At 39.2% G+C, this 23387-nt stretch overlaps 1 protein-coding gene across 3 annotated transcripts; it reads right to left on the bottom strand.

Moving 5' to 3' along the window:
• Positions 1 to 2252: 2252 nt before the first annotated feature.
• USP16 (ubiquitin specific peptidase 16) lies at positions 2253 to 23163 on the bottom strand. 3 transcript variants are annotated; one of them, XM_075711739.1, is made up of 18 exons: positions 23133 to 23163; positions 20945 to 21043; positions 18218 to 18396; positions 17451 to 17554; positions 15002 to 15105; positions 13022 to 13203; positions 11938 to 12030; positions 11112 to 11242; positions 10646 to 10733; positions 9695 to 9773; positions 8711 to 8802; positions 7842 to 7898; positions 6502 to 6669; positions 5218 to 5890; positions 4410 to 4504; positions 3094 to 3180; positions 2630 to 2786; positions 2253 to 2519 (listed from the first exon to the last, which is right to left on the bottom strand). In XM_075711739.1, the coding sequence occupies exons 2-18, from the start codon at positions 21003 to 21005 to the stop codon at positions 2395 to 2397; spliced, it is 2475 nt and encodes an 824-aa protein (XP_075567854.1). In that variant the 5' UTR covers positions 21006 to 21043; positions 23133 to 23163; the 3' UTR covers positions 2253 to 2394. The 3 variants fall into 3 exon arrangements, with proteins under 3 accessions (XP_075567854.1, XP_075567855.1, XP_075567856.1); XM_075711740.1 differs by having other exon boundaries at positions 13022 to 13200; XM_075711741.1 differs by lacking the exon at positions 3094 to 3180.
• Between the last annotated feature and the right edge of the window lie 224 nt (positions 23164 to 23387).

Here is a 23387-nt window from a genome sequence, read left to right as displayed (position 1 = left end):
TTAAAATGTTAACTGTCCTTTTATTTGGACTTAGCATGATGAGGGTTTTCCTAGAATGTGAATCTGCAGGCACGTGTGTGGGATGGCAGTGTGTGGGTGTGGTGGGCTGACAGTGGCTGGCTGCCAGGTACCCCTACCTCACCAGGGCAGAGGCGGAAAATAAGTCGATAAAAGCTCGTGGGCTGCGATAAAGATGGGGAGATCACTTACCAGATTCAGTGTGCGGAAAATTAATTTATTACTAATTAAAAATACTGCTGGAGGGTGAGAAACAAGAACAAAAACTAAACCACCTTCCTCTTCACTTCTTCCCAGGCTCAGCAGTGCTCCTTCACTTCCAATTCCTCTACCTCCCCCCCCTGGCCCTGAGTGGTGTGGGGAATGGGGGCTGCCTACACACACTTTGCCCTGCCCCCGGGGTACAGCCCTTCTTCAGCATGGGGATCCTCTGCATAGGTTGCAGTCTATCAGGAAGAACTGCTCCTGTGTGGTCCTCCATGGCCTGCAGTTTCTGGCAGGAAAACCTGCCAGCCTCTGGGCTGCAGCTTCCCCCAAGGCCCCCAGCCACCTGCTCTGGCCTGGGGGCTCCATGGCTGCAGTGTGGATGTCCACTGTGGTCCTCTCCATGAGCCGCAGGGACAACCTACTCCAGCGTGGTCTCTCCAGGGGATTCCTGCTCGGGCGCCTGGAGCACCTCCTCTCACGCGGGTGCTCGCAGGGCTGTTTCTCACACTTTTCCCCCTCGCTGCTGGGCAGTGTTTTGCCCTTTCTTACACAGCCTTTCCTCAAGGTGCCACCAGCTTGGCTGTGGGGCTCAGCTGTGCCCTGGGGTGGGTCTGTTGGAGCCAGCTGTGTCTGGCATCAGACACACCTGGCCTCTCCTCAAGGATGCTACATCTACAGCCCACCCCACCATTGTGACACCTGCACCCAGTACAGTGGTTGAGGGAGACCGACCATGAGCCTGCTGCAGGGAGCATGTAACCAGGAAGCATCCTCTATAATTGTTGCAGCTCTTTGTGCTCTTAATTGTGCTCCTTACCCAGCATTTGAGTGTAGTAAGTCAAATGAGTATTGAAATAAGTATGGCAGCAGGTCTGTGGTCCATGCCTATGTTCATTTTTGTTACGTCCATGTATTTCACCTTCACCCTTTCTTCACACTCTCAGAACAGCAGCCTGACAGCAGTGAACTGCATCTCACTCTAATGGCCTTAAAAATAAATGCTGACCAGTGATAGTTAGCATGATGCAGAGTGCTGGCATCTTTCAACTGAAGGCCCCTGTTGAGAGTCTTCTTGGAAAGTAAACAGCTTGTGTATCTCAGGCTAGCTTGAAAGGAGAACTGCACTTGAAATTCAAGCCACTTCAATAATTAATCCTTTTATTACTCTTGCCAGTGCTACTCCATTTCACAGCCAGAAGGGAGTGGAAGGCTAAATCAAGTCTGGAACTATCTTATGCCTAAATAAGGCTGCCATACAACGGCTACACTAATGCTCGCTTTACACTCAGTTGCTGGTGTGGCTGAAAAATAAACTCAGCGAGTTTTCAGAAGGATTGGCATACTGATATAGTCAGCTGCACAAGAGCTACTGCTGACTGTAAGAGTAACAAGAATACCTAAGACTGCCCATTTTCTTAGTGAGGCTGTTCCGAAAAATGCACTGAACGTAAGCAGCTGCTGCTCTCGCATGGAGGAGCCAAGATTTTATTTCTGTGAAACCCAATGTTAGGCCTAGCCTGTGGAGAACTTTCCAGTTACAAGTCACTGCGGGACTAGTTTTCTACCCCCTCCCGTGCAGAAAGGCTAAGCTGGAGTGCCTGTAGTGAAAAGGAGAGATCTGAGCTCTCGGCCTTGCCAAAATACCAGCATAAGGTTCCCACACAGAAGAATTCCCAGAGAGTTTGCAAACTGGACATAAACAGAGAGCAGAGAGCGAGCTGATGCTGAATTTGTCTCAGGTCTAAGATGCGTAGGGAGAAACAGCTTCATACCCTTGGAACCCAGTCCTAAAAAAATATACATGGAACAGATGAGAGTCGAGATAACTGTAATCCAAAATTATGGTTGGTCTCTTTAAAGTGAAACAGTTGCTAAGTAAGATGTATAGCACTTGCAGGAAACTAAAAGCAGCAGTTGCTTGTCTGCGCCAACACAGAAATTACTCAATGGAAGCTCAAAGCTGTAATTTTGAAAAAACTTTTATTTAAAAGTAGTGAAAACACTGGAAAAAGTATAAGTTAACCATTTGTCAGTGTGTCTAAGAAGCCTGAAGTTTTTCCCACAGTTGTATACAGTAGCTCCAATGTTTAGCAACATGATTTGCAAGTCCCTGCCTTCTTTCAGACTGCTTCAAGATGGCTGCACATACATGAAGGCTTCTCAGATGAGTTACAGCAGTCGCTCATAGAACAGGAGATAAGCTTGCGAGCTCAGCACTTTCGATGCAGACACGGCTTGTACATGGGTGTCACTGATGTAGAACCACTGTCCTTTTACTGGTTCAGTTTCTAAAGCTGCGAAAGGAAGAATTCAGGAGCAAAAGTTATTACAAAGAACTGAAGCAATCAACCCTGTTACTGTTCTGCAGTAAGCAGTAATTTGTAAAATATTTCTAATTATTTACCTTGGGGAGACTGTCCTTGAAGGACAAGATCAGCGAGATGGTTGTTCATACTTCTCATTTTAGCATAAGCAGTGTAGTGCCCAGACCTCATTGTTCCACTATGTTCAACAACTCCATAGAGAGAGTACAGTACTTTTGTGTTCCCTTCAGCCACGTTCTATAAAAGCAAAAGTTTAGGTACATCAGTCACGCACTGGGCTTCAAGCAAGGCCAGAATGTAAACTGTTCACCTTGCTTTGATTTGTTTGCTGATGAAAGGGAAGCTGGTCATTACAGATTCGTGCAAGCACTACAGCTATGATCAGTGCAAGTACACTGACTCAAGTACAAGTTGCACTTGTAAGTTATTATCGCACAAGATAACTGAAGCTTCAAAAGCATTCTACAAAGATTCTGCTAAGCAGCTTAACTGTGAAAGCGTGTTAGAACATGGGAAAGGAGAATCTGACTGTTTTCCCACTTACTTTACATTTAACTGTACAGAAAGGAGCCAAGTCTATCACTTCTGGAAACTTGATGTGCCTGTTAACCTTCCGTAGATTAAATCCAGCCTTAAACAGACAAAGTAGGGGAAAAACCCATAGGGTTAAAGTGTAGCATATTAAAGCCGTGCTTAGTTACTAAATGTTTCAGGTTAAAGTTTCAATGATACAAAATTAGTTCTACATTACATGAAATTGGGAAAAAGCAACATTTTTTATTTCTTTTCTCCAATGCCCAAGGTTTTCCTGTATTACCTCCTCACCCCCACATGCTGCACTGGAGCACAAGTTACGACAACTCTTCAACTCACTCTTACAGTAACTTAACAGTAGCAAAAGTGGAAAAAGAAGCAGCTCTAATGTACTTTTGTAACTATGAGGACATCTCTTGCTTCTCAGATACTGTAGTATGCCTGAGGATCTAATTTTATACTGTCAAAACTGATGTAACTTCTACTCCCACCTTATTCAAATAGTCTTCCAGTATCAAACTGGAAAAACAAAAGGAGATGACGACAAATGTTATTTCCTTAATCACGTCACAGTCTCTTGGAATAGACTACTCATTTACTATTTCCTCTGTGGAATTGCTTTTCGTCTACTTGAAGTCACCTCCCTTATTTTTCAAATATTTTGATGAAAATCTGAACAGCTTTAAATTTAGAAAAGGCCATACTGTCTCCCATCCCCATTCCTTTCCTCTTTCTGTCTTGAAAAGCTAAAGCCCCAAATTAAAAATTTTCCTACAACTTGGAAAAAAAGGTAAGCCACTTTACTTCAGTGTCTATAAATAAGGTTTCAGTTGCATTGCTTTCCATTCATCCCTTTTTTTTTCCTCCTTCCCTCAGTCAGGCTCAGAATCCTCTCTTTTCCTAGTCCACTGACCTATTTGTTACATTCATTTAGTAAGGGATCCTATTCTATCTGTAATGAAATGTAAGAGACCACAAATTGCTGTAGTAGCAGGAAACAATTAATGCTAAGATACTGCTTAATACAGTAAGCAGTAACAAGAGTGAGGGAATATATTGCAAATAAGCTCACAAAACAGTGTCTTCCAGTTAACTAATGGAATATTCCTTCAGTAAAACACACCCCAACTCCTCAAAGACCACAAAACCCAACACTGCACACCAATGCCTTCCAAACCTTGGAAAAAAAACTAAACCAAAACAGTCTTACAGGAAATGAAAATATGCTAACATTAGTTTTAAGTTAAGCTAGTACTATGTGCATGCATAAATACTAAACTGATACTATATACATACACATTTTTTCAATATCAGCCTCCTACTTACCTGTTGAAACCTCTTTAAGTGAAGAGTTAAAATAGGAGGAGCAAGAGAGATTAGCATCTGCTTTTTGGCATTAGTATAAACATATTTCTTTTCACCTGCAGAAAAGAAAAACCACCAATTATTAACATCTAAACAAATGTTACAGCAAGAATTTATTTTCACTATTTAAATTGTTACAATGTCATCCACTACAATTGAGAAACTGAACACTCCCCTTTAACATGATGAACTGTACAACAGCTGCCATCTTGCAGATCCCATATCACAAAAGTAACTGCTCACACCATGTCTGAGCAGTGTCAGCACAAGCAGGATGAATTCTTGCTCATCTTCTACAACTCTCATAATCAGAAATTGCACATGGCTTTTACTGGCCTTTTGAGTAAACCCCACATAATTTCCCTATGACTGTCACAGCAGAATTTTCACATTTGAGGAAAGAACAGAAAAGTCACCTGCTAAATAACTACCCCCTATATTCATCCACATAGTGAATTTTTAGATAGAAATGCCCTTTGCCCTCCTCCCAAACCCAAGACCAAAACCACTCCTCTTTGCTCACTCTTCTTTTTCAGTCCCACAGTATTCTGTACCCAAGCTTGTGAGCCTACTATTCTGGCTCAATTAAGAACAAACTTGTATTAATCTGTGTGAAAGAGGTTCTCATAACCTACCCACTGAATACTAGTTCAACTGATCCAAGTTAAGGTTATACAAATGCCACTTTAGGGACATTCCCCCCCTTACCCACACAAGGAGCAGATAGGGACATATTTAAAGTTTTATTTTAGAAGGTAATTTGTCATACTTTTTATGTTCTTCTTTGGTCCATAATGTCTTTGTGTACATACATCACAGAGTAGTTTGTTGGCCTCAGTAAGTTTTTCATTACGGGTAAATTGATACAAACAGTGATAGATTGAACCTTCTTCCGGGTTCAGATCTTCCCTGTTTGCAAGAGTACAAAATGCTGTTTCTGGATCTTCAGTCGATACTTCACATGTCTTGATGGGAACAGTTTGAAGGTCATCTAAAATACTCGTATCAGATTCAGCATCGGCACCCAAGTGTAGTTTCGAAAAGTTGGTAGCAAGTTCTTCCTCATCTTCATTTTCATCATCCTCATCTTTCAAAGATAGGTTGTCAAGGCCATTGACAAACTTTATAGGAGAATCTAAGCCTTCCACAGGGAGATCCACGAGAGGCTCATTTTCTACACGCTCTTGTTCTGGCTTTCCTGTATTTTCATGCATGCTCTGAACTTCTGTACTATTTCCCTGCATATTCAAGTCTTTTTGAGTTAAGCAGTGATCTTCACAATCATTTGATGATTCCTCTTCTTGTTTCATATCAGGAGTTTCAGAGTTAATTTCTACCTCTGATTCTTGGTTATACTCGACATCTTTTTCTGACTGTTCAGTTGCACAGATATCTGTCAAGTGAAGCACCTTTCCTTGAAGTTTTTGCTGGCGGCGCTGGCTCTGTAAATTAGAATACAAAATATATAAGAATACAAAAACCAGCAAGTTTAATTATATTTAGCATTTCTTACCATTTCTTTATCAAAATTTTCGTAGCATGCCATAGCTGCAAAAGGTGGTGAGGGGAATAATCTATGATTTAATGATCAGAGATGATCAGTTCAACCAACGCTGAGTTTATCCTCACTCAGATATAGTTCCCACCGCTCCTTGTTACACAGTGTCTTCAAAATACAACTAATGATTCCCCTGATATCTTCCCAATCCTTTCTTATGTCTGTATTCTAAAGTTTTGTGAATATTCTTGCAATTAATGACTGGAGAACAGCTACCTGATACAAATTAATGCTACTTCAGACAGGCAACATAAATTCCACATTTCTCTGGATATTAGCTTACTCCTAGCACACGAACACTTAACAGAACATGTAACTTCTTAATAGCAAAGACGTAGATACAACTGGTCTTTTCAGCTGTGCATTTGAGTGAGGAGAAATTCTAACATGTCTCCTTCTCCCCCATCTAAACCAAAGAAGCGAAAAGAATTTGTTTTACCAGAAGTTGCAAGCACTTCATTAATTATTAAAAGTGAAATATTTATCAAAACCAACCTTGGCTTGCTTTTTGGCCTGTTTCTTTGCTTTTTTCTGAAGGTGCTTACTTGTACCAGGGGGCTCATCTCTCTGCTTAAGATAACGGTCATTGTTTTTATCCTCTTCATCTTCAGATTCCTTCTCTTTGGTTTTTTTAACGTTTCTCTCGTTTGTGATTTTTATTTTCTACAAAAACCAGAAAGCCAGAAAACAACCACAGAAGTACAGATGTTACTATCCTGAATAACAAAACAGTATTCCAAAGAAAACTGTAGGGATGAGATGTTACCTGAGTTTTCAGCTCAAGAGATAATATTTTAGTGACTATAACATACAACTAACTCATTTATCCCACCCTGATGTTTACAGAAGAGGTGTCTCACTCCAGAGGGAGTCCATGTGAAACAATGACTTGCAGAATGAAATAGTATGAAAATGTAAGGCTATCAAGGGCCGAATTCTGAACCTGTCAAGGGGCAACATTACCTTTGGCTCTAACAGATGTAAATCTCATTAAATGCACTGAAGAGTAACGTTTTTACACAAGCGGAGACATTTTCAGTTGAACTGCCTGCCACCAAATTTGTTTGCTTCTGCTAAAATGAGATTTGTTTGTTGCAGAAGACATATGATCCCTTTGGCTGAGGGGGTTTCATTTCAAGATTTACTCATTAGCTTGTGTGTGAGCAGTGCAACATAGCAAATGTGAACTATTACGTATACAGATTACCAATATGAAACACAAAGCAAATCAGGTATTTTGAGTGTCTGGAGATTGATCAAATAAATCCATATTGATCGAATAAGTATTCACATGCTATCCTACCAATGTTGCTTAACTTACTGAATAACCTGAATATTATGCGAAGTATTCTTGCACTCAGTGCAGAAAAATGGATGAAAAAAGTAAAATAAACAAACAAACAAATAAATAAATAAAGCATTGAAGCAACCACTAGGCACCCATCTCGTGAAATTTATTTCAGTTTTACAACAGTGAAGGTGAATTAGGAAACACTGTTTTTTGCAACTCTGTCTTCTACAACAGTGAGACAACATTGGAACATACTAGATTATTCCCTAAGCCAATCTCTACATTAGGAACATTAACTGACAAAGCAGCAAGGTCACTGATAGACTATCAGTGTTTTTCCAGTCAATTTATGAGCTGCAACTTACAGGAATGACTGTCATGAAAATCTTACTCTCTGTCTTTCTGGGCAAATTTATAATTTTAACTTCCAAAAGAGACATTTAGAAAGAGGCATAAATTAATTCTCTAGTAATTATATAATAAAGGTGTTTTCATACAAGCAAACAAAAACTAAGCCAAAAAGTAAGCATGTACAATTTCTTACCTGATCATCTAGTACGGGAAGTGACAAATCAAGGAAAGACTCATGGACCAAGGATACCTTTAAATGAATATTTAGGAGTCCAATTTAATTTTGTTTGGAAGTGGCTGGCTTGCTGTCAATAGGCTTATTTGTATGTAGCCTTGTTTGCATTCAATGCATGCTTTCACATGTGCATACAAACATAAAACACAGCTAATCTACCTTCACAAACAGCTATCCATGACCAAAATCTAGCAGTCACATTACTATAGAAATAAACAAGAAATACTTTTACAAATTTCAGTTTTCTAGTGCCCTAGACTGTGAGAACCCAACTTAGGGCCTATGAGATTGACATCTGCAATCTGTCATGACATTCATCTAGCCCACTAATACCCTGAATAACTTCATTCTCAGGATCCATTATCCCAATAGTGCCTTCTTGCTTAACTATTCTCCTGGCAATCCCATGGTCATTCCAGTGTGGGAAAGGGAGACACCTAATCACCTGATGAAAAAGAAAAGGGCCCCTGGAGCATACTGCTGGTAACAGAACAATTCAGCCACTCTACAATTTGTAGCACTGGAAGGTGTTTACCAAGAATCTGAAAGTGAATTCTTCCTGCAGAGGCAGCTTGCTGTTGCTGACCTCTTTTTCTGGAAGTCTTTTGAAAGGGACTGAAAGATTAGCTTTATAACATAAGGGAAGACAGATTCCAGCCAAATCATGCCCCTCTTTGAAAAGCATGCAGCTAGTCAACTCTTAGAAGTGTATTAACTGAAGCAAACCTCTCCAATGTCACTTATTCCTACATATAGTTACTTCAGGATTCTCCTGCAGATTACATAAAATTATACTCTAAGCTACTCAAAGCAGGCAGTTTACTTACAGTTCTGCATTCCTCACACATAATCGTACTGGTTAATTCTCCACCAAAGATTCGATCTACAAAACTCTGTATTCCCTTTTTCTTTTCATATTCTGAGAATTGACAAGGTATATAGTAAAAAGTTAATAATATTACATATAACATACTAGCAACCATATAATATACTAGCAACTAATTTAGTTATGGCATACCAAATATAAAAAAAGAGAATACAGTATGCATGATGCATGACGGAATGTGTTAGCCTGTTCTAGTTTCGTCAGGAAGTACAGCAAGATTCTTAAATTAAGATCCTTTCGTGTATCAAAGGAATAGGGGCAAAAACACATTTGCAGAAGACAGTTTGACTGAAACAACACCTTTACCACTTTCTCAACTTGAACGCATTTCCCTGTTTTCTCAGAAGTATTGCATCCCAGTAAGAGATCCTGTTTTCTCTCAGGACTTAACTCAAAAAACTGTCTGAACCTAAAAAACAAGCACCAACTTTTGTCTGTACAGGTGCCTTACAAAAAACCACTAATTTCCTCAAGTTATATTTTAAACTTGCTTTTCATCTTCTAACCTAAGCCATGTTGAGAAGTTTAAAAATTATTCTGTTCACTGTTTGGTTTTTTTTATACCACTGTTAAGTAACAATGGACTATTAGGACTGAATCAATCATTACATTCGTGCTAATATTTTAATTTCTTACACAATATTTGACTGATGAAATACTACCCAAACATATTTTGCTGTATAATGTCTATAGGATCAACTCTCTCTTACACTGTTAAGAAGGAAACACCACCAAGTTCAGTAATACATTTAAATAAATAGACTAACACTATTGAGCTTTATATTCTAGATACACACATATTCAAGAGATGACCTAAAGTTCTACAATTAAACATGTATCTTTCCATTGATACTATTAGTGTTACTTTGTGTACTTCAGTGAAACAGAAGATTTTAAATTATCACATCAGTAACATGTATTTTACCTTTAATTTTCTTTTTAAGTTCTTCTTCATTTTGTTTGTTTGAGTCAGTCAGTGCCTTCAGTATTCCAACACTTATTTGCTGAAATTTTCAAATCAAATACACACTTTAAAATTTTCTAAACTAATTCAGTTAATCAGTTCATTTTACAAAATGTTTCAGATGGAGGAAAAAGTTTAATCTTCACCAATTAAGAGACTCAATACAAACACACACAACTGCCTGCAAGACACAAAATAGTTCCTGTGGATATTAAAAAAACCCAACCAACTGAGAAACCAGGTTCCAAATGTAATATTGCAATTAGTATGTAAGAAAATCAGTCTAAGGATGAAATACTTTCCCAAATTAAAACTAGCAAAAAATTAATGGAGTTTCCACAAGTGAACTTCCAGGCATTTTAGAAATGAAGACAAAAAGGGCATTCATTAGGGTGCCCACATACTCCAAACCCACTTTTTCTGTAGAAGTTTCGGACAAGTCAATCTGTTTCTGAAGGACAACAGACATTTATATTAGAAGTGTTGAATTAACCAAAGACCTTTAGAGCAAGCAAAACTGAACCTTTCTACTTATTAGAAGAGCATAGAGAATAACCAGTACACTGCTTTCTAAAAAGGCAGAAAATATCATTACCTTAGAAACCTAAACAATGTGTGCAATGTATGTAAGAGATATAGGCCACAAACAAACGTCTTCTGTTGAACAGTTCTGTTAAATGAAAATAGTAATACCCGTGGTCGCTCCTTCACAACCCCACTGCTTAGAGGCTGCCTGGTTCTACAGCTCTGTTGCTAATCTGCTTCAAGTGCGTGCTATGGGCAACAGAAACCACTCTACAGAGGTTGACTTGACTTAGCTCAGAAAGAACGTTCTTTCTCCTCTCAGCAGAGGAGAAAGGCTTGGTCTGGGGTCTGAAGAAAGGTATGCAGAACTATGAAATTAGCACTCACTTGGATTTCTTCTGCTCTCATTCCATCAAGTAAGTAACGAAGCAACTCATGACTGTCTTGCTGCTGATAACCTTTAAATCGTATTGCTCTGTTAAATGAAACAATAATTGTAAAGTGTAACTGAACTTAGAGATAGACAAAGTAAAAAAAATTCATACCAGACAGAAAAGGACAAAGTCTCAAGCGTGTATGTATATAAAAGCAACAAGTGTCTACATATTGCATTTTCTAAAAATATGAAGCTAGCAAATCAGAATATGTCACTGAATATCTTTCATTTTACTTCTACTAATTTATATTTTGCTCTTTACCCTCTTCTTTCAAAACTTGTTAAGTATTACATAAATTTTGTACGCTGTGATGTGAGCTCAAGAAAAAAGAAAAAGGAAGAAAAATTACCTTTTTTTCAAACTACTAACAAACTTTTTTCATACTCACTATGACATGCAATTGTACAGATACTCACTTTTTACAAACCTGAGCAAAAAGTTCCTTCGGAGTGACTACCCCTTTTTTTGTCTCTTGCATTTCTGTCAGGAATTGATACATGGCTAATGTCAAAGGACCCGGCTGATCTAGTTTTATCAGCTGAGGTTCCTGTTTTAAACAAAAGCAACAAAGTTGTTTTGCCTTAATTTGGTGACAGATCCTGCTGGACTAAGTTTTTCCTTACCTAAACACTTCAGTTCTTGAAAACATTATTACAAAATAAATACACAAAATTCCAAAATGGCAATAAGTTAACCTGACAAAAACAATCAACACATGGTTTCTCATGAGATGATACCAAAGCACTGGGCTAAGAATCACTAATTATTTATTGCTTAGTTTCAACTCCGGATTTCTTGCTTTTATTAGGAAAAAAACCCCACCCTCTTAAAACGCATAACCCTTCTTTCCCATCCAAATCTCTCACTGTAATGACAGGTGTGTTATTTAAGTTAGTGCTGCAGACATCCTCTAGTTTCCTATTTTGCATTTAGACAAGTGACACCTATAGCAAGTTAGATATTTTCATCCTTTAAATAACTTAATCACAATGTAAATACTCCTCTGCTGACAACTAATACTTAAAGAGTATTGAATCACTGCTCTTTCACTTTGAATGAAAGACCTCCGCTGACTTCAAAAGCAGCTTTACGAAGTCAATGGTGAAGTTCCCACTGACTTTGCATCTTAATCTTGTTAGTATTTAGCTGAAACAGCTTTAAAGTCCAGAGGTGAGTATTGCTTGTTTCTTTAACAGATTGGAAGGGTGGGGAGAAACACTATGAAGGTCAAAGCATATATACCATGGATAACTCAGGTGACTCAATTTTAACTGTTGTGCCAGGCATTTTAGCTTCTTTAAGCAGCTCCCTCAGGACTGGTGTTTGTGATAAATTCTGTAGAACATAAAAGAAAGAAAAAGATTAGTAACTGGGGAACAAGAGGAAGGGCAGCTGAGTTCCACTGGTCATGGAATTTGTACCAACCAGATTAGCAGCAATTTATTTTTCCCAAACACAGAACTAGAGTGGTAACTACCACTCTGGAAATTCTAACAGCATTTAACAGTTAAAGGTACATTCCATACAGCTAATGAGACTTCCAAGTGTCCTCTATATATATTACTTTAGATTGCAAAAACCCTAAATGTACTATTCTTCTACAGACTGATCTTTTGACAGTCTATTTACTAGTGTCTTTCTAAAATCAAAAAATAAAATGGAGTGAGCACATTTGCTTGGTTTAAAACAACTTAAAAAAAAAATCAAACTATTTATTAAAACCTGCAAGTACAGTGGGAATTTTGAGTGAAGCTTCAAGTATCAAGAGCCAAAGAGCACAAGATTACATATGAGTTTTAATACACATGAAAGAGCAAGTTTATTCTATCCAAACACTTCTTAACTGAGCAAGACGCACAAGTTGGCAATGCAATATGCTCATCCTGTTAATATTTACTTTTATTTGATTTCCTGTTGCTGAGAGAGACATTTTTGTTTCAGTAAACACTCACAGTCTTTTGGGTATTAATGTCCTGTATTCTGAGAGGTCAGCAAGGGGGATGTGCCAGACTATTTTATTTTTTTTACTAAACTAGGAAGTTGGCATGCTTATTCTCTATCAGTGAAAGATGCTGTCCCTCAGACAGGGCAGTTTGTTCTATCTTCCCTTAGAGCAAGTCTGAACCTGCAGCTCCATTTCTTCATATTTCTCTGGGCCAACACACTATTTTTAGAATGAACCCATCATTCTTGGCAGATAAAAATCACATTCTAATTGTGTCACTGTACAATACTGGGGGTGGGGCTGGGGTTGTTGTGGGTTGTGGTGGTTTTTTTTCCTCTTGCTATTCAAAATTTTTTTTAAGAGCAGCAATAACTCCCATACCTGCATCACTGCATTAAAGAAACATGTATTCCCCAAGTTACTAAGTCCTTTCACAGTCACTTCCAAGTTAGTACTTGAACAAGAATTCTCTTCTTTAAGCGAGACTTCTTTTTCTTGCTCATTTTTGCTGTCTTTCTCTACTTTTTTATTTCCGAATTCTTTGTTCTCTTGTTGTTTTTCTACTGAAATTATAAAAAAAACACACCAAATATTAACCCAATAGCAGAGAACAGGCTAGGAAAAAGTTACTATAGGCAGCAGCAATCTACAATGTTTAAAACTTAAACATATGATAATTAATTCTGTAATTGCATAAATGTAACACTACTGGTTTAGGTTCTTAAACTGTCTAGGTAACAGGAGTTAAAAGAGAAACAAACCAAACAAAAAAACACAAGTTTTTTTGAATCTGAAATGCCATTTCAGATCTGCATAAAAATGCCACTTGGCCCACAAGCCATTCATGCCAACAATCTCTGAAAGTCTGCATGTGTTAGCTGAAATTTAATTCCTGTTGCAAAATCACCTATGTTAGGTCTTTATACAACACCCAACATGATGGCATCCGAGATAATATCCCTTTTGACATGGCACTATTGTCTGAAATGAAATGCACAGGCCTCCCACTGTCAAAACATTCTCATGTTCATTTCATGAGCCTAAACAGATGAAACTGGAAGGTTTTCAAAACACATTAAAGATATTTTCCCCAAAATTACTTTGGTGTATAGCTCAAAGTTTCAATGACCTGTTTAATAAAACCATAAAGGAATTCCAGGTAATTTTCAGAATAACACCCCCATTGGTTCTGTCAGTTTGGTAGTCTAGTATTGATAAGGTTTCTGATAAATAGGGCTGTGAGCCAAGATTAACTTTATTTTAAAGTAATGCCAGCTCAGAGAAAGCAAGGAAACCAGGCAATAAAATCTTTGCAGATGGCCAAGGAACAGATGGATGGACAACAACAGATGGAACACCTGAAACAGACAACAACTGCACCCAGGTATTCATCCATTTTCCAGTTCAAACCGGACAAGAAAATTCTGGCAACCAATATGAAGTTCAAACAGTAGATGTAGAGAAACTACGTATCTGGGAAAGACTGACCAAAACCACTCAAAGATTCTCGTCGTTGTGTGAAAACCTCAGCTGCTTCCTGAACAAATACTCAGCCAGCCACTTGGCACTGCTGGATGGTTGTGATCTACTTCCCAAGCGGGCTATGATTTCACCCAAGTGTAGGATGGTGTTGGAATTTTTGATAGCCATGAGTTACAGCACTTGATATGCAAATTCTTCCAAGTTTGCTAGTGGAAATGCCTTGTACAAAACCAGTTTTCCATTGTGGAAACTGGGGGGTTTTGCTGGGTTTGCTTCCTTTTAAACAACTGTGTTTGCAGACAGACTGCAGGCTGAATACGCTATTTTAGAGAGCTCTGAATGCACTGCAGCTACCTATACTAAATGTACAGACCCAGCAGACAAATCCTCTTGTATACTCCTTCCATTAGGAAATGTGCTGCAACAGCTGGAGACTTAGTCATTCCAGCTGATACATCCACAAATACCTACAAAAATACTTTTAAAAAATCAGATCAAGTTATCCTTAAGCAATGACAATTTTCCTTCAGATCTCAAGACAGACTGAGCAATACTAATGAATAAACACAGCAATTAAGTAAAGTCAATTCCTTACTCACATAACAACGAAACGTCATATTTTTAAAAAAAAAGTCATGGTAAAACTGTATTTTTTTTTCCTTCTATTCCTATATTTCTGGTCTGTAAAAGTTTAGGGGACACTGAGCAAAAGGAAGAAATTAGCTTTTTAATTTACCATAAGGTGCTTCAAAAGTTAAATCAAATTTCATGTACATTCTTGATTTACAGTACTGTCTCCTACATTTAAGGGACTTTCTGATTTACTGCATGTATACTCTACTTAAACGTATATATATACATATACTTATACGTACTTACCTGTACGTGATGAGTCAGTACAAACTTGTTTTCTAACATAATCCACAGTCTGACCCAACTGGGATGAAGTATTATATGGGACTTCATTATCACATATGTAGCACCTGTCTCCGCACCCCCCCCAAAGAAAAACAATTAATCCCATTTTTTTTCCTATTGTTTAAAAATCCTAAACTATTTGTTTGTTTGATGCAATACATTACACAAAGTTATAAAATTAATGAGATTTATTTTAAGATTTAGAAGTCTTAGAGAAGAGTTAAATCTATTTCTTATCAAGGAAATACAAAGTGTAAAAATTATCTTTACTAAATCGTTTCAGTGACTGGAGGCTACAATTTACAAATATAAATTAGACCCTTAAAAGAGGTGCTTAGAAACCTAGTCTGCAAGAAAGATAAATGCAGGGAAAATTTTGCCAAAAATCAAGAAATTAAGCTATCAGGCCCGAAAGGAAATGACTCACAAATGTTATGGCATGGAAAGATATTCTTAGTATTCCAGCCAAGCAAGTACTTCATTATATTTAAATTGGATAAGAAACAAATCAGTGTCCTCCATTAGTCCTGCACGCTTTTATTTGCTCTTCCATTGCTGATATAAATCTATTTGTCTCTTTATGAGCAAAGAAGTGCGTGGTTAGGCCACTAATCTGTTTTAAACAAAACTGTGAGAGAAGCTGCAGTGACAAAGGCTCAAGTAAGAGTAAAATTCTGCCAGAACACATACAGCTGAAGGAGAGTTGTATATACCGATTTCATAGTTCTGCCCAATCAACTCTTTGAAGAGGTGACAAAAGGTACTGAAGAGAATGCAAATACTTCTGCACTTTTAAACATACCAATTACAGTTCTCAGGCACAAATGCATTTAGCAGATTTCAGGATTACCATAAGTCAGACTCTATTTTCTGATATTAAAAGCAGCAGAAGTCTGCAGCAAAGTGTTTCCCTATATCTCTAGCATCCCTGGAATTAGCTGCAATTTTCACATTTCTTCATGTCTCATTGAAAAAAATAGCTCAACCTTTGGATCCCTCAGTATGTATTTATTGTCTGTTTGCTTACTTATGAAAATAGGCATTCTCACTCCTGGAATAACAAATGATAGTTACTTCCATGGGTAATTTTTAACATCATAACCTCCCATCCATCAAAAATTTTTATAGGGAGCCTTGAAGGAATCAAGGGATTGGAAAGAAGTTTTTTCAAAGGTGGATGGAAAAACATTAAGTAGATCCAACTGGTAAGTCATACCAGTATTGAAAATATGTACAAGGGCACTTGTAACCCCAGAAGAGCAGAACTCAATGAATTATTAGAACTCTCCTCTTTCTCTCCATGTTCAAAACCTTTTCTTTTAACCATTTACAGGTACTGTTCAAGTCCAGTTTCAACCACATACGCATGCACACTATACAGAGACTTATTCATACATTCACAGCATTAATAAATTCTGATCAAAAAGGCTTTTGCTTTTATGTACCAAGTCCACTGTGAAAAACAGTTCTTGATTGTAGGTTTGATTTATAACAATAATTTACACCCAATATATCAATCTGAATAATTTCCTGTGCAAGTTTGTATAACCAAGAAATTCTAGAAGCAAAATATCTTGCTTAGACAACTTCCTCTCATTCACAAGTACTTTGATTTAAAAACTATATAAATTTTAGAGCAGAGAAAATAAAGCCCTTTAAAAATCATTGCATATAAGACTGTTTCATTGCATATAAGACTGTTAACTATGATCAAGTAAAGAGATAATGTTAAATAAAATTAACATAATGACAAATACTAAGTTTAAAAAAAGGTTACAAAGCAAAATGAAAGCTCTTTATGTAAGGCACAGTATTTCTGTATGGCACAGTTTGGAGAATTAAGGTTCCCCCTTATACAGTAACGTGCTATTCCTTTTTGAGAATATTCCCTTCAGGAGAAGTGTTTTTAAGAGAAGGAAATACTACCAGGGACATGGAATTTGTATTGACTGATCCAGTAGCATCTTGTAATTCTACAGTTGTGCTTCTTAACTACACATATGCATTAAGAACTCATATTTATTGGGAAAATAGAAGTAATTAAGTTTGTCACTAACTGTGCATCAGAAAGCAGCTTCTCCCAAACCTGAAAATTAAAGATTTAGAGCTACATAACAACAGGTTTCTACACATCAGTATTCTGACCAAGTAAAAGCAGTAAAATATGAAGTCAACAGCATTTACTAGTTGGTCAATTTCAACTTCAGTTATGAAAATTTTCCATTCATAAATTTTACAAGTAATACTTATTCAGCAAATCTCAAAGACTGCTAGGAATTTTGTGTGTGGAAATGCTTTACAAATTTCTAGAGTTAAGTCCTAGAAATCACAAAGAAAAGAAAGCACAAGTTACATCCTAGCCTCTGTTGCCCTCTAGCTACATCTTATAACTGTTGCCTGACAAACTCACCACACACTCCAGTTGTCCAAACTGAGAACCAAACAATGGGGATCTGATCTCGGCGTTGTATAATGCTTTAAAGCATGCTGTTCTTGAGAATTTCTGCCACAGCCCTATAATGTTGATAACCAGAAGTGTCACAAAATCCAGTTGACTATCAATGAAACATACATAAAGTCAGAGTATAAACAAAAGATTAAAATGAAAACTGATGAATTATGTTAAACTAATTAGGATGATTAGGGTCTCTATTTCAAGACACTCATTTCTGCAGAGAGAGAAGTAACTTACTGGGTGTAGAACAACTATAAAGTTGCTCAGGGACCAAACATCTAATTTACAAATTCCAGTTTGAACAGCTTGAAGAATGAAACAGAACAAAACTAAAAACCTCTTCAGCATGCATAGTTCTAAGTTTAATAAACTAATGTTAGCACAAGATCTTATTGTAAAAATCACAAATTAGGAGCACTAACAGAAATTTTTATTTTCTTAGCAAAATAATTTGGACTTTCTAGGAAAATAAGTCCTTAGGATGATGTTTTAGCCTTAAGTCTGCTAAATGCCTTTGTGCCAAGCTTCTAAGTACTTCGTTTGCAATTCAGAGCAGACATTTTTATCACACTAAAGTATATCAAATAATTTATGTAGCACCACATTTACAATAAAAAAAAAAAAAAAGAGAGAATACAAGTTTAATTAGAAGCTCCTTTGTTCCACTATATTATGAGGCATGGGAAGATATTAAGATTAATTCACAACAAAACAAGAGATACCCTATGGCCACATTTTAGACATAACCATATCGAAGGGCTTTCATCAGTCTCCTCCTCAGATTTCTCTTGTGTCTTATTGTCTGCCTTGCAGTCCTGACAAACATGCCATTCCACGTTCAGTAGTGCCTTTTTCAGATGACCTTGTTCCAATCCTTTACGAATATGCTTGCACCCAGGTTCTACAAAATAAAAAGCACAAGAAGGACTTAGGTATCATAACAAATGCAAATATCTCTAGGCTTCAACGACACAGGCAGCAATCCAGAAGATAGCCTTTCTAGAGCCAAAGAAGCATTGACAACTTAGCAGATGTATCAGAAAGAAACCCTCTGTTTACCCCCATTCACAATCCCGGGATACTGCTGCTGCATCCTGAACTACTGCACTAATGTTAAAAAAAAAAAAAAAAAAGTATCACTCAAATCTACATCAAGTCAGAGGAGTTGACAACCTTTGGATACAAACCTACGTATTGTGCCAGCTGTGGGCTTCTATTATTGTAGCGTTATGATTCCCACACCTCCCAGGGAGCAGCCACAGCCCGCTGCCACAGATCCCAGTCACCAAGGCAGCACCTGGCTGGCCTATAAAGGTGGACATTATAGATGTTACACTTCCAGCTGAGCTGCCTCAGTGAAATTATGCAGCAGACTACAGTAAAGAAAGAACAGCAGAGTCATCCTACCTATACCATTATCACTTCGCACTACAACACTACACCCTACTTGGAGCTGCACCTTCTGGGCCTGGTGTGAACTCCATCTATTTAACCAAATTCTGCTAAGAGCGGTTAAACTGAGAACAGGGACCTGTTGCTAAGAGCTACTATCAGGAGTTTAATTATCTTATTTCTTTTTTGTTTTATTTTTAAGGTTGTTGGTTACACTGTCACTTGCGCAAAGAGAAGCTGTCTGTAAGCCGAAGTCATGTACAGAGAAATTGTGATTGACAGACAATGCATATGCAAACTGATTCAAGTTCTTCCAAATAAAAAATGAGGAACGTATTTTTTTCACTGTAGGTTTCTAAGACATTTAGCAGCATTAGCCTACAATACAAATTCTTTAGTATTTGCAGTTACAAATGTCTAAATTTGCAAATACAGGGTCAAATATCTGACAGTACAAAGAGTTACCTCAAAAGTCAAAAAGCACAGAGTAAACAAACCTATGCTAAGAGAAAAATGTTGTATGTACCTAATATGTTTAAAAAAAAAATCACATTTTTATGAAACTATTATTGAGAGGAATTACATATCTGTTTACATAATTCAACTGTATTAAGTCCTTTGCTACAGAGGTATTTTTATTGCTCAGATAGCATAACAGCTCTGAATCTACCTTTGTTGAGGACCGCATGCAAGATTACAACCTCAAGATAGAAAACTTTTCTTGGCATGAGCTGAAACTGGTAAAAAGTTTTGTACCTACAGTTCTGTTTCTGTACAAGATTATAGGATTTTACCACGGTACAAATGCTAGCCAATAAGAGCCAATTACGGATATTTAGATGCATTCTTTAAGCCTTTTTAAAAAACACAAGCTTTATCTACAACTTCAAAATTGTGCTTTTTAAACAAACCTTTTGTATATTGGCCACTACTATACAGCGGAATTACTCACAATGATCAGTCTTAGACTACATTTGTGGCTTTGCAGGACTTTGTCATGGTAAGCTAATCTATTTTTAGCCAAAGAAGTGAGATGTCACCAGCAATTGCACCATAACTGATTTTTTTGCTGGAGAAAAATGAGGAACAGTCACAGCAGACATTGATCTTGATTCTGGGCGGGGGGGAAGACAAAAGAAGCTAAAAAGCCATAGGAGACAGAAGCTACCACAAGACCAGGACAACCGGGAAACGGAAGTAGCATAGACTTGAATTTAAAATAAAGAGGCCATCACACTGAGCCTCTTGGCTAAAACTGTAAGTGCTCTCTCTCCCAGCTAAATTAGTATGGCTCAACTCATTTCCCCAGTCAGGATCAAGACAAAAGATGGGCAAGACATAATCTGTGACCTGGTAGATGAGATGGTAGAAGAGAATGCTACACAGCACAAGCAAACCCAAGAGCTATAATAGGGTAAACAGGGTTAACAAGATAACAAATAACATTTCAACACAGGGGTGAGATCCACCTAGAAGGATAACATTAACAACCTGGGATTTTCTCTAAAGGAATAGAAGGCAAGGAAGAGAAAGAGGTTTTAATGAAAAGGTACTATGACTGGAAAGCTGAGCTGTCCAGGGCCAGTACTAAATAAGTTGCTAGTGTAAAGACAAATGGTTTCTCAGAAATATTTTAATCACAATCTTTTTTGCTAAAGCGAGAATCTTCTGCAACAAAATCTTCAGTAGGAAAATGCTAGTTAAACCTACCATGACAAGCTTAGCAGATGACTCTGCAAACCCTTTACATTCTGAGGAATTTGATACGATTCAATACGATCTGTGTATCAGTAAAGAAGGGTGTCTCTGAGTTTCTTGAAACCCAGAAAATACTCCTGGTTTCCAAGACAGGATTATTGCTTTTGAGCATACTTAGAGAAGTAGCAACACTAATGTTTCTCGGTAGACTTCAGTTTCAATTATACAAACCCACACTTTGTAAATGAGACTTCAAAGCCAGTGACTAGTGTAAAGGTCTTCTAATATTAATGAGTTTTCAAGCCCTCTTTGAGGTTAAAACAAACATTAAGACCACAGACTTCTTTGAGGAAACATACCCAGCGTATCCAGAGACTCATCAGACTGTGCAGTTTTGCCTTTGATGCGTTTCTTTCCCATATTTGTAGTCTGTAATTTTTCTTACATGGAACAGTGACCTAGCAAAGAAAAACAGTAAATCAGAAACTAGGTTTTGGTTTTACTTGTTCATTGCTAAACAATAAATTATTTCTATGGCCAAGATGCCCCTTCAGGTGAATTAACTTGTTTCAATTTGACATTTTCAAAAGAAAATAAATTAATTATACTTTAACATGAAACAGCTGTAACTGTTGTAAAGGCAAGACCAGTGTGAATTATAAAAACCAAATGATTTAAAACCTTAAATAAAAAGCATTGCACAAAAGATCAAGATGGAAAACTTAAGTATCAAAAATCCTATAAGCCTTTAGGACTTGTATTTTAATAACACAGGGATTTTAGGGAAAAGACTTGGGCTTGTCCCAATTAAATCTTCAAGTTTTTCCGCAATTACAGTCTTTCAGTTTTCTTTACTACTAATTTCTCGTATCTTTGATGAAATCTGACACAGGCAAGTATCTGATTTTTCAATTTCTTCACTGCAGTAGATTTATCATCGCCTTCCCAACATATCAAGCAAATAATTCAGATGGGGTCTGCTATTTGGTATGGCTGTAAACCCTTCTAGACAAGAGTGATCTACCACTACAGAGTCCTAAGTCAAGTGCTTGCCTTCAAAAAGTTGGCTACTGCACATATGGTAGGACATTTTTAACTTCTAGTCTGTAGCCCTTGTAAGGCCCTTTGCCTTATCTCACAAAAGGTCTTCAAAAAGATCAGGTAAACTTAAAAATCAACATATGCTACACAATGAAAACATGCAAGCTAAAAGGGTTCAAAATCAAGTCTCAGCAGTCTTATGTGGCCTCTGCAGGTGGGCTTCACCCTGCTGTCCACCCCTCCCATAAACACGCTAGCACATCGCTAAGTCTGACTTGTAACATCTGTCCGTTCAAAACAATTTCTGAGCTCATACTCAGCAGCACACCAGCCACGGAGAACAGCCGCCCGCTTGGAGCTGTCACAGCTGAAAAACGCAGCCAGCCCAAGAGAATCGCAGAGAAACTAAGCTGGGAAGAGTATGGGCAATATACCCGCTGAGGACTTTTTGTACGAAAACCTTTTCGAAGCATGCTTTTAGGACAGATTGCCCAGTTGTTAAATGACAAGCAGGCAGCCACTTCATCAGGAGCGGAATTACCAACTTTTGCAGCTTCAAGTTCAATTCGTCCAGAAAAAGAAACGACAGTTCATCCAACGAACTCCCTGTACAGCGCATTTTTCGGCAAAAAGCTACAACACACGATCTTACGTAAACAACTCTAAACCGTTAAAATCCTTTCCAAATTGACTTTGCTCCCGCCAGGCCAGCGTGAACACACGCTGCTGTTAAATTAACCCTCGCGGTGTCTGGGCTGACTTGTCTGACAGGCTCTTCTCCAGCCTCTTCCACGGAACATCCCACACGAGGAAAAGCGCTGCAGAGCCCAGGAGCTAAAGCAATAAAATGAGCATTTAGGGTTTTTTTTTTAATATATCTTGGGTTTTTTTTAATATATTTTGGGTTTTTTTTTTCTTCCCCCAGTAAGAAAGAGCGGTCTGCAAACGACCAAAAGCGCACCTGCGTCGGACAGAGACCCGGGAAAAACGCCCAGAGAGGCACGCCTGGGAAACCAGCGGGGCGCGGCGGGCGCCTGTGGCGGGCAGCAGGCCCGGGCCCCGGAGGCTCCGCCGGACACCTCCGGCCAGCGGGGAGCCGACACGCCCCGTCCCGAGGGCAGCGGCGGGGAGCAGGTGCGCCCCGGGATTGGGCAGGGAGCGGCTGGGCCCAGGCCGCCCCCCGGGCCGCCCCCCCTCACTCACCCCGTCCCGCGGGCCGCGCCGCCCACGTGCTCCCCGGCCCCGCCGCGCGCGCACGCTCGCCCCGCCGCCGCGCACCCCGCCGCCCTGCACCGCCCCGCCTGCTTCCGATTGGCCCGCGCCCGCCCCCAGCGCCTTCACTGGCAGGGGCCGCAGCCAATAGGGAAAGCCGAGCGCCCCGGCCGGAGCGGAGGTTGCCGAGCGCCGGCGGAGTGAGTCCCGGGGCGGCGGCGAGAGGGCGGCCGCGGTGGTAGAGGCGCGACGGCAGGACCGGGGAGAGGGGCGGGGGGCGCTTCCGTCCCTCACCTGCCGGTGCCGGGGGGCGAACGACTTGGTGGCGCATGGCTGGGTCTCGGGGTAGCCCGGCAACTTCACCTCATCCCCGGGCGGCTGGGCGACGGTCACCGGCTGCCATGCGCGCTTCCGGCGCGTTGCATTGTGGGGCCGTGAGGACACGGCGTGGGGGGGAGGGCGGTGACGGCGGACGGTGGGGGGGTGGGGACGTGTCAGCGCATGCGCTGCGGGGCTGGCGGGCCGGGCCCGGGCCTCGCAGGCTGGGCC

Source organism: Pelecanus crispus, chromosome 1 (genome assembly GCF_030463565.1).
Source record: "Pelecanus crispus isolate bPelCri1 chromosome 1, bPelCri1.pri, whole genome shotgun sequence".
In the NCBI taxonomy this organism is placed as follows: Eukaryota; Metazoa; Chordata; class Aves; order Pelecaniformes; family Pelecanidae; genus Pelecanus; species Pelecanus crispus.
Note: the sequence above shows the minus strand (reverse complement) of the source record. Positions and strands in the feature narration are given on the sequence as shown.

What these genes read in the sequence shown, in the direction of transcription:
- USP16 (XM_075711739.1), bottom strand. Translation starts at nt 21,005, where the DNA reads ATGGGAAAGAAACGCATCAAAGGCAAAACTGCACAGTCTGATGAGTCT. An exon ending in TACTGACTCATCACGTACAG is followed by an intron (nt 13,204 to 15,001) that starts GTAAGTACGTAT and finishes TTATAATTTCAG; the next exon opens with TAGAAAAACAACAAGAGAAC. An exon ending in TTCCCGTACTAGATGATCAG is followed by an intron (nt 6,670 to 7,841) that starts GTAAGAAATTGT and finishes TGGTTTTTGTAG; the next exon opens with AAAATAAAAATCACAAACGA.